The 11816-nt window shown below is 36.4% G+C and overlaps 1 protein-coding gene and 1 long non-coding RNA gene across 2 annotated transcripts; both read left to right on the top strand.

Annotated features, from left to right (window-relative positions):
- Positions 1-2080: 2080 nt before the first annotated feature.
- LOC149051979 (uncharacterized) lies at positions 2081-10666 on the top strand. Its single transcript, XM_089180031.1, has 7 exons — positions 2081-2150; positions 6515-6913; positions 8709-8797; positions 8882-8941; positions 9222-9420; positions 10137-10244; positions 10458-10666. Exons 1-7 carry the CDS (start codon positions 2081-2083, stop codon positions 10541-10543), a joined length of 1011 nt encoding a protein of 336 aa, XP_089036157.1. The 3' UTR covers positions 10544-10666.
- Positions 10667-11235: 569 nt separating this feature from the next.
- Positions 11236-11816, top strand: LOC149051980 (uncharacterized). Its single transcript, XR_016187448.1, has 2 exons — positions 11236-11358; positions 11451-11816. It is a non-coding gene; the product is annotated as an uncharacterized LOC149051980 (long non-coding RNA).

Raw genomic sequence — 11816 nt, forward strand, 5'->3', positions numbered from 1 at the left:
ACGCGCCTTTAATTAAATGTATTTATCTTTTAGTTCTTGCGCGCTAACTTTCTGCGCTTATTGCATGATTATTTCATATTCGACGTTTCACTTATTAAGTTTACAAACTTCTCACCCGACACTGTCATTACTTTGAACAATAAGCTATGGATAATGATAACTGAAGCCTAGTCATGCAGGAATGAAAAACCAAGGAACTTTCTGGAGCATTTTATTAGGTAACGTAGTTATGATGTAAATGCACTACCAATATAGTTGTGTTGTAAGCTTCCGGAATTTTTGAGAGTGCTTTGTACATAAGGCCTGACAGTCGTGTAGCAGTAGTGCTTGTTGTTGTCGGGAGTGACTGACTTTTCAGAAAGCTATACCGAGAGAGATTTACTGTGGAAGTTTGTTAATTTGGAGGCACTTTAGAGACAACTGTGAGATTGTGTCGGTGTTGAGCTAAGAAATAATTTGTGGTGGGCTTCAATCAGTTTATTTAAGGATAATTATTCTACTTCCTTTAAGAGTCGCTCCTTGGTAAGAATATTACAAGGTGTTTAATAAATTAGTTGGGTTTGTTGATAAATGATGTTCTTTCTGTCGGTTAAATGATAATAAAAGTCTCAGCACATGACGCTGACATTTAAAGTTGTTGCTTAATGAATAAGTAGATGAATGAATGAAAAACCCTTATGACTGGATATTTTGTGGATCAGTTACATCTATCCATTTGATATTCACTATTCCTAAGATAAGGAGTATCGGTTTGAATCGAAAATACATCGATTAATAAGGAATTCAATTGGGCCAATGTTACCCGGAAATGGCATAAACCAAGAGATTATAAACTATTCGGTACACATCATTCAACAGCGATTAAAGAACTTTTACACAGAGTATACAATTTAAAGTGAGAAGCGGAGACGAAGTGTTGAATAGGAATTTCAACAAGCCAGAGAAGGAGTCGATTATTTACAACAGTCTGGGTTACGTCATACCCATTTATAAATATACATGGATGACGAAGCGTACGATTTAGGCGGAAGAAGTAAAAAAAAAAATTATCCTGGAATATTCAAGTATATTTCTATCTACATCGCTCAAATGCAATAGGTCAAAGCGCTTCAAGCTTCGATTGACTAAATACATCGCAACTAGGACAAGGGAATATTCCAGAATAAATAATCAATTATTCCTTGAGCGCATAGAGATTAGTAGTAGAGTATTATATCTCGCCTACAGAGCACATCACTCTGACCCAGGAACGTCTCGCACAAAGAGCATTTGACCTCACCGCTCCTTGTAAAATGTTGGAATTCAAACATTTGAACACAAAAGTGGTGGTCTGCATGACGCTTTTGCAGGGGAGAGTTGTTTTGGAGGCTGAACATTAAACTATGGCCGTTAACCTCCGTTGGTTTTCTGACAAAATAACGATTAACTTTATGTAAACTCACATCGAACCTATGATCTGAGATAACCGAGAAGAAATCCTTTGAGTCGGAGTTTGTCGTGGTATAAAAATAATAATACACCTTAATTAACACACGAGCGAGTTAGTCCATCACTGTTGAAGGCATACGAAGTAATTAGACCCATCAAATGAAACGCGCAGCATGTCATAGGCGAGATGAATAAAAAGGAAACATTTCCATTTATGCATACGAACAGATGGCATACTAGCTTTAGCTGCCCGTTGATAAAACAGAAGTTTGTTTAAGACAACTTTCATATAGCAGAGCTCATAAAGAAACTACCATTCTTAACATCAATTACTTTTGAGCTGCTTCTTTACAAAACTTCAACTACAAAAAGTGTTTTATAATGTGGTGGATTTTTTCGATTGTATTAATAGAAACAATGCTCTACATCCGGTGGAAGCTGCTTTTTGCCCATTGGTCCGTCTATGACAGAAAGAACAAAAATAGAGGCAAACGCCATGACCATGTGATCAGAGATCATGATTTGCATTAAACTCTAAATCGTACGAAGGAGTTTTACGAGTATACCTCAAATCCGCAACTCTAAAGCGAGGTGAATCAACTTTAAGCGTAACGATAACTCTCGACGGCAACCTTTGATTATCTTGGTTGCGATGAAGTGGATGATAAATGGCAATGAATCCGTCAAAATTTCCAAAACCTTTTTGACATTCTTTATGCTGGGTAAGTACGACACTAGTTATTCCTGTTTTTTCTTAGGTAGCTATGACACCGTCGAAATTAACTTTCCATTTTTTAAATAGTTATTTCGATTTTTACTCCTACGGAGCTCTAGTTACGAAACAAACCGAACTCTACACATGTCCTTTCTAACCTATTGGTCCATCATTAAAGCAAAACTTGGGGATCTTTGTATCATCAACATTATCATTATTATAGGTTTCTCAATTTTTTTCACTTTCCATACAATTCCAAATACTTAAAAAAAAAATTAATAACCCGGAATGACACATTCGTATAAGTGCAAAGACAGCTATTGACAGCAACCTATATTAGTATCGTGCGCTTGATGAATTGCGAGATGAGTACAACTGAGTCCAACAAAGTGTGCAGTTTTTTTTTAAAGTTGTGCGCTATGTTAGAACTACCTCAGTAATATCTTGACTTTCCATTTGCGAAACATTTATATCGATTTCGGGACGTCCTGTGAAAGTCAGCCAAACCAATCCGTGAAAAAAACTGTCAGGTCGTGGTTATTTGGCACTCTTAATTAAAACAAAACATACCAGACTCTAAAGATGTCCGCCTTAAACTCTCAGTTTATAACTGAAGAAGGATCTCTTATAAATTGGATTCCTGAAGCAATTTATACAGAGCAAAGTAATCATAAAGCAAATAGCACAAGCGAGACATTCACGCGGTGGTCATGTTTTTTGCGTCATGGTGGTCCACAAAACAGCTTTGGCTGCCATATTAAGGATGCAGGAACACAATAGCTTAATTGCTGTCGTCTTAGGTCACTGTGACAAGATGTCAAAAGGGAAAGACGTCTCCTCTTTTTATGCTTCAGATGGTTGTTGTACATTCGACGTGCTTAGACAAACGATCGAACTTAATCAACAGGGTCCACTTAAATTGGAACTAGATTAGACTGATTTCAAGTTTGATATTCGACCGGGGGGTTGGAAAAAATGGTCGAATCGGTGTACTTTTTCCTTAATCATCGTACGTTAAAACACCATACCTCTTCTTGAATTTTGATAATTGATTTTCAGAATAAACTGAGGGATTAATATGAAGTGCACTCACAGAAACATAATTGAAATAACTGCTAAAAATATAATGTTTTTTTTATGTATTAAAATTTAGCAATGAACTCCTTTTTTTTCTTTTTTGATTTATGCTCAAGTAAAAAAATTGGGCTTTTAATAAAGTCCTCTATCCAGTCGTGTTTAATGGATTACCCTGAAATTATACGAGCATTACGGGCGATGATGTTCCTTTATGCCTCGTGTTCCTCATTCCAGGGTCATGTGCAATAAATTCCAGCCTAAAGGTTCGCTGAGAGCCTTCGGATGAGGCGTTATTCATATATTGCGGAATTCAAACCGTTTAGGCTTTCAAATTATTTTTTAATTTTTAACACTCGGGGTAAATGACTGCTGAGTGCTCGACAAATCGGACGTCATGGAAAATTTAAACATATTTCTCTTCTTTGTACCCGAGAGCAAACTTTATACTTATTTCATTGCTCTTCATATACAAAAAAAAAAAAAAAAAAAAAAAAAATATATATATATATATATATATATATATATATATATATATATATATATATATATATATATATGGGTTGCGGAGGTTCCACGGTCTGCTGATCCATAGTTTAGTAACACCCAAGAATATGGAAATGTCCTCACAAATATTTGGAGACCAATCGCTCAAGATTCAAATTGTGCAGAAGTGTTATTTGAGCGGTCAGATTTGAAACCCGATTCCTTCGCTTAAAGAAACAGCCGTCGTCCGTTTTGAATTGCTGCAAACTAAAACGAAACACTATTTTTATTCTGGATAGCGCATTTTACATCCTCTTCATTGTTTTATAATTTGGTTGCACTCCGAATAACCCGTTTAAAGAATTTTCCGGAGTACATTCGCGAAGGTCTACCGTATCCTTAAAAATATTTTCCACATTTAACAAGTTTTGTTCAGCTGGTTGGTAAATTGCGGAGATGCGGCGTTTATCAAATTTTCTCTGTCTGCTCCCTACTAAGGTAATAAATTCGTGGGTAGATATCAAAGGGCGTGTAGCAAATAAAATGCATTAGCACCATCTAACTCGAAATCTAATAAACTTTTTCATTGTCTCAAATGTTATTCTTGAGATAACAATCAATTTATTTGCTTATTCTCTTCCACAGTCATCCTTTATTTGTTGATGGATTTGCCAGGAACAGGTTAGGCAGTGTAAATTCAATTTTAACATTTATGCATCTTAACATGAACGGTAAAAAAAGACAACATCTGACTGATTATGCCAATAAGGAGCCATAGACTTGCTGTTAGAATTACATCGGATTGTGATTTAAAATGTAAGTTGGAGAGCAAAACAAAAATTCAATGAATAACGGTGCTATTACCCTGATCTCTCCAATTTCCACTTTTAAAACGTTACGTAGCCTAATTGAAATTTTTGCTTCAGTGAGGTAGAGGATTTTGATGCCCATTGTTTGTTATTAAAATTAATTGTATAAAAAACACTTTTTCGTGTCCATCATCAGCATTATTCCATACTCTAAATGTATGAAAATCATATATGTGCACTGCGGTTGATGAACAGTTACGAACACTACTTAAGTAGTAGTGAAAATGTGGCCAGAAAAAAATTCAGTTCCCAGTTGGCCTGTTAGCTCAGTTGGTAGAGCGCTACACCGGTATTGCAGAGGTCATGGATTCAATTCCCGTATATAACCGTTCATAGAGGATCGAGGATCGCTTCTATATTCGTATCAGCATTATTGTTATCATCAGTATACGTTTTTTTCATTTATTTATTTACTCCTTTATTTTTTCTCATAGAGTGCCAAGCAACCTGTTTCAAAAACTCCTCCTACTTTTTTTCGAAAAGCGGAAGAGATTGGGATAACAACAAGCGTGTTTGCTCCGACCAGAAAGGTTATTTAGTCTCCATAGAAACTGAAGAAGAATGGAAGTTTATCAATCGTGAGATTCAAAAGCGTGGTACTTCGAATGCTAGTGCGTGGCACATTGGTTTAGGGAAGAAAGGCGGAGTTTGGACTTGGCTGAGTGGAGAACAACTGAATATTTCGAAATGGCGAGATTCTGAGCTAGGTGGTGACGACAAAAGGGCGGAGATAACTAAGAATGGAGGGCTCTTTAATAGTATCTCTACGTATAGTAGAAATGCCTATATTTGCGAGACGCCCGGAGGTAAGATCACATTCCAACCATAAAGTTAAGAATTTGTTCATGCTTAGCGTGCGTATCACTAGTTTTGGGTGCACGCGGGAGTTTGGAGAGCACGAAAAATGCGTAAGAGTAGCTCGAGGCGCAGCCAAGAGCAACTCTAGCTTTAATTAGCAACTAATTCCTTTGTGTCTCGTTGGAGTGTGCCGTTCGAATTTAGTTTTTGTGAAGGAAAGACCAGAGTCACACACGCCATTGCAGCAAACAAACGAGCAAACTCTCACAACTTCAAAGTAAAAAAATTGAATTTACTCACAATTACTTTCCTCGCCGTTTACTTAATGAACAGAGGTAAATCTTCGTACATGAATGAATGGTCGATGAGAGTGAATAATACTTTCCGTTAGATCATTGACTGATTTTGAAGAAAACATTGTCGTGACAGACCTTGCCAAACTAGTTCTGATGTTTTTTAAATGTTCCTACGCTTTTTTTTTCTTACGCGCTCTCTAATTGACAGGTGTCAGATTGTGACAGATACTTGTAAAAATAATGTTTCAAAGTTTGTTTGGAAGCCTTTTAAATCACCTTTATCGTTACGAAAATTAAAATGTTTCGCTGAGGCATCTCTCTTTAATTTGCATCACCTCTATTTTAACTACCATTTACTCACTCAAAAATTGTTCAGTTTATGGAAGATCTTGCCGTATTTACAGCTCCAAATCATTCGGGTTCTTTCGGAAAGAATTTCGTCAAGTTTAAAAACAATAAATATGTTATTTACCGGCTAAGGGTCGGTCCATATGGTGAAAAACTGTGACCTAACCAACTGAGCTATCAAGCTATCAAGTATTTTCCGCAGTACAAATATATGACTTTCATGTATTCTTATCACACCTTCTCCATCTACGGGTATATAAGGAACTCACAATTGACCAGCTCCCAGTTGGCTTGATAGCTCAGTTGGTTAGAGCGCTGCACCGGTATCGCAGAGGTCATGGGTTCGATTCCCGTTCAGGCCTGAATTTTTTCCAGGCCTTATTTCTCAACTGCTTAAGTTGAGTATATACTGCGATGATCTTCATTTGTTTAAAATTATGAGTTTATTTGTCATCATTATGATAATTAGTATTTTTGTTGTCATCTTTACCATTTTGTAGAATGCCCAAATATAACTTTTAATAACTCTTGGTACATAATTTCTGTGGATGGATGGTCCTGGCACCTGAGCGGACACGACTGCCGAAGGCAAGGAGGGAACCTAGTTTCCTTTGAAACCGAAGAGGAATGGAATTTCATTAACGATGAGATTCAAAGGCGAAATACTACGAACTATAGAAATAAATGGAATATTGGTTTAGCAAAAAAGGCCGGAAAATGGACCTGGGTGAGTGGAAGACCGCTGACTATTCGTAAATGGGGAATAGGGGAGCCAAGTAGTGAACACGACGCGGCTTTCATGTACAAGCTGAACAATAATGGCGAGCGGGGCGTGTTTGGTAGTGTTAATCGTACACGTTCGGGAAACCAACAAGCTTATATTTGTGAGATTTCCAAGGGTGAGTTGATTTTTTTGTCGTTGCTGTTGTTTTTAATGTTATTTCGATTAACTTAAAAAGCGCCGGAAGCGCTTAAACGTAATAAAAACAATATTTGCTTAACTTTGTGATATACAAGACAGAATTTATATAAACCTTCTGACAATCAGGATCAAGTTTACACTTAAATTTACATAAATGAAAAGATGTTTAAAACAACCTCAGAAAAAGTTTTTATTAAATACATGTCTAACATTTAACCGTGTGAGTAGAGGAAAGTTACATATTGTTCTCTTACTATCACTATTACAAGTAACAACAGTTGTGACACTTTCAGTCATCAGTTATTTCATGTATCGCTAGTTCATTTATCCTTTCGCTTGAATAAAATGATGGTAAATACCAATCGCAAAGAATTATTAGTCCGATTGCTTTGTTAGATAATAACTCATGATGATATGAAGTGCGTTATCTTTTGTGAAGAGCTTGTGACTCATGTCGGTTAAGATACATGCCAATTATCACTTTACAAAATGAATGCAAAAGACTTGCAGATGTTTTTCGCATTGGGGAATCAATTTTATGGTTATTGTATTCTATTTTAATACCCGAACATTTGAACTGTAAAGTTGTAGGGGCTAATTTCAATGCAACGCAAAATGTACAGTGAACGTAATAAACTGACCATTCTGCAGCTAATTGAAATATAACGGACATTTCGATCGACTTAACAACGAGCACTCTTTAGCGAGGGTTACCTCAGTTTTCATACGTCACCAGAAGGTGTAGATACATTTTCTTGAGTTGGAATTTAATTGATTTAATTGTAGTTCAGTGATTGGGTATGCTTGAGCGTTATCTTCATAATATGACAGAAGTTATTTAGCGTATGCGTTGTGAGAGACGGTCGGGAGCAGATAAAACGCCTTTGAACTTAAAAGTGAAACAAAAGGTTAAATGCAAACCTTTCACATCCCGATATATAAATTTTGACCTTAATCGACGAGACCCTTGCGAAGCCCAAAAACCATTACACTTATTAAATGAGTCCAATATTTCTGGGTAATGTCATTCTTTGTGCACGGCCTCCTGATTCCCTAACGTCATGTACGAGAAAAGAATTCCTAAACGCTGTGATTGGTGCAAGATTTCAAAATGCTACGATGTAATTGGTGTCAGATACATACCCTAACGCGGCAATGGCTGGTGTGAGAACCTCCCAATCATTTTCTCGCAATGCCTTAATTAACAAATTCGTCAAATTATTCAAATAAAAGCGCTGAATTAAACCTTTTACCAGCATGACGGTTAAGGTTAAACCAAAAATCCCAAAAGGAGCCGTAAATTCATCGGAAACAGCTCAAGATAAAATAAGAAATGAAAACGTCATACTCAGTGGTTTAACAATAAATACGCGCGAATATTTTGTTATTTGCGTGGCATTTTACAAGCCCCGTAGGCGCAAACTGAAATGCCAAAAATTGGGCAAAATAAGTACCCCTATTAGTTGTTAAACCAGTAATTCAGGGATTTATTATTGAACTATTATTTCAGTTGCTAGTATTTTCGAAAAACATCCTACAGCCCTATCTGATCATCGATCATACAAGACATGTGCGACAGACGAAAATAATGCATAGGAAACAATAAGAGTGTTTTGCATAAGCAATAAAAAGCTTGAGTGCATTTAAGAGTTTTGATCGTTCATGGCGGCCATTTTGTTACTCCGCTTTCCGTCCGCATTTTTTCCCTTACAGTGTAAAAATAAGGCAATTGTTTTGTATGATGTGGTCTTGATTAACATTTTTCTTTAAAGATTCATCATTTGCAACCCCGCCATCGCCATCGCCATCGCCATCGCCATCGCCATCGCCATCGCCATCGCCATCGCTAGTTCAGCAGCTGGTATGTTATTTACCGTTTTTATGCATGTCGCTTTTCAGGATCTTCACCGTTTACGAATGTGACAGACATTAATTTTTATTCCAGGCAAATGAGTATGTTTCAAGATTTGGCGGAATAAATATTACCGAAACGACTTCCATACAAGTATGTAATTTTCATAACTTAAAGGCGTTTTAACCTTGATATATGTTTTTAAACGATAAAAAGTAAATATCTAACCTTTAAGTAGAAATCACCATTAAGCCATATGAGAGAAACTGATGAGGCTTAAAATATAATCCAGGCTCCTAAAAGAGTTCTTTAGCCAATGAATACCCTGGACACCATTTGGGGCCTCCTGCTAAACTTTTTCCGCGTTCTTAATATTTATTGTACATTTGAGACTGGCTGGTTGATGACCTGGAAATATTTTATGTAATTGTAGGAGGCTGTAACTGTGTTTGAAGATTTCACCTTCAAAATCAAGAACGTCACAAAAAACAAGGCCGATATAGAAGAGGTTAAAACTCTGAAAAAATCCATCTTTAAGGTGGCAGAGGCCGTCGAGAAATTTGCTCTTAGTTATAGCAAACGACACCTGAGTGGAATGAGACCTTCAAAAAGGATCAATTCCTCAAAAATGGGTGAGCTTGCGACCTTGAATCCTGTTTATTTTCAAAGTCTATTCCTCTGTTACTTACTGATTTGCTGACTGACCGACTGAGTTGTCTAATTTCCTAGATATTGTAAGAACTCAGGTAGAACCCAACTATTTAGAAACTTTATTGTTGACGTCATCGCTTCATCTGTTATTTTAATTTGTTTGATACTTTGATTTTTCGCGATGGAGAAGGTAATAAAAGTAGAGAAAAAAAGAATCCTTCAAAATTGTAAAACCCTTAGTCTTGCTCTGTTTATTGAAACTTTTCTTGAATAACAGATAGGTGAGTAACACTTTACTAACTGAAACTGTCAAATCCTACAAATACTCTCCGCTTACTTGATACTATACACTGAGCTCAAAGTTGGCCGATCGTCTATGATGCATATAAATGCAAGATTTTAAGCGTACTCATAAAAACTCCCTAAAGAACTCTATAATTCTTCAGGAACGAATTGAGTTTTGAAAATGTTTAGTCCGTCTAGAACTACTCGCTTTCTCGTCAGTTTTGCATTGAAAAAACGTTGTAAAATGTTTGAAATCGTCGAGTAGTCGTTGAAGGCAAATAAGATACAAACAATACACGTCCATCCAATAAGATTATGAAATATTTGTGTACAGCACAAAACGCATGTTTGTGTAGATGTGCTATTGTTAATTTCACCGTAGGTGCTTTCAATTGTCATTTTTTTTCAACAGTTTTGGCCATTCAAAAAGCCTATCGCCAGAATGCAGGTGGCGTCCACTTTGAGGAACAACAATGGCGAGCGAGAATCGATATCGGTTCTTCAAATTTTGAGGAAAATGGTTCGTGTTGACTATTGTGGTAACTTTACAACTTTTAGCATTACTTTGGTTTTTCTCCAATTGAAATTTCTGAATTGAAATAAAGCCTCAGGTAAATGGGCTTCCTTAGTTTACATAGTCTATGTTTTTTAATCATTCACACACCTCGGAGCCTGTAAAAATTTCAATTTTGTGGTTTTTTGTTAATGTTGTTGTTTGATAACTTTTTTTAAGGAACGTTGCTAGTTGTGTTTGTGTACAAGGATCTGCATAACCTACTTCTGATAGATCAAGCCATCAGGGGTGAAACAGACAACTAAAGGTGACGTTATTTTCATATTACTCCATGTCGTTTACCCGCAAAGACACATAACACGGAAACACATAAGATCTATGTTCAGCTACACTGAACTTAGAAACTTTCCAAACACCCTAACTGAGGTTGAAGACTCCCTGCTTGTCTCTGACCGTTCCACCTTCATGAAAAATTGGCTTGAATCTACCAAAAGTATGCAATTTTTCGTCCTTGTTTATGATCCATATCCGAATACAATTTCTTCATAGGTATGTTAATTCCAGGATTATGGCCGTTACTATGGACCCCAAGCCAGAGACATTGCGAGAAAATGTCATCCTAAAGTTCAAAAACCTAAAGGTAACATGACAATTCGTTGCTATGCATTTTTTAAAATTTAATCTGACAAGATAAAATCCATTTTCAGATTTCGACAGCAGAGAAGCGCTGTATGTTTTGGAGTGGCCTCAGCAAAAGGTAAAAAGACTTAAATATATTAATGTATAGTATTCATTCCTTTACATTTATTGTTGTATAGTATTCATAGCGAAGATTAACACTTTTCCTGTAAGCCAGCATGTTGTGGTTTTTATAGAGGGGAAGTCTGATTGAAATGTTCTCGCAACTATGATTCTAATGGAAGAAAAACTGAGCGGAAAATTGTCAAACATCACCTCTTCCCCAAACTCTTTGTTAACTTTACTTTTTTTCATCTCTAACAGCTTTGCAGAAAAAGGATGCCATATAGTTGCATCAAAAAGCAACTCAGAAGAAACAGTTTGCAGCTGCAATCATTTGACGCATTTTGCCGTCTTATTGGACTACGACGGCAGCACAAAGGTAATAAAGTTATTTTTGCCTTACTTAGTAATTTTTATGGGCTCAGTTAACTAACTCGATGTTGTCGTTTAATTTTTCTTTTTTGGACACAGCTCACCGAGGAGGACAAAACAATTCTGAAAATTATCACCTACGTGGTACTGAGCCTTTCCATCGTCGGGATACTTTTAACATTAATACTTTATTCTTACCTCACGTAAGTGATGTACTTGAATAATAATGAGGTAGATTCTTAACTCTCCTCAACAAGGCTGGTAAGAAGAGAGATTTCAATGCCAATCTCCATGCAAACAAGAACAATCATGTCGGATAATTCACAAACTCAAGCTACATGAGTAGTAATAGTAGTAGTAGCAGCTCACGCTGACCTTGAAAGTTGTTGCTTAATTAATAATTAGCTAGGTGAATACGGAAATGTTTGAATAAATAAACCAATAACTTAAAAAGAACAGAAAAAA

The sequence above is a fragment of the Pocillopora damicornis genome, chromosome 1 (genome assembly GCF_964200805.1).
Source record: "Pocillopora damicornis chromosome 1, jaPocDami1.2, whole genome shotgun sequence".
NCBI lineage: Eukaryota > Metazoa > Cnidaria > Anthozoa > Scleractinia > Pocilloporidae > Pocillopora > Pocillopora damicornis.

What these genes read in the sequence shown, in the direction of transcription:
- LOC149051979 (XM_089180031.1), top strand. Translation starts at nt 2,081, where the DNA reads ATGAAGTGGATGATAAATGGCAATGAATCCGTCAAAATTTCCAAAACC. An exon ending in TATTTGTGAGATTTCCAAGG is followed by an intron (nt 6,914 to 8,708) that starts GTGAGTTGATTT and finishes TTTTCTTTAAAG; the next exon opens with ATTCATCATTTGCAACCCCG. An exon ending in CATCGCTAGTTCAGCAGCTG is followed by an intron (nt 8,798 to 8,881) that starts GTATGTTATTTA and finishes TTTTTATTCCAG; the next exon opens with GCAAATGAGTATGTTTCAAG.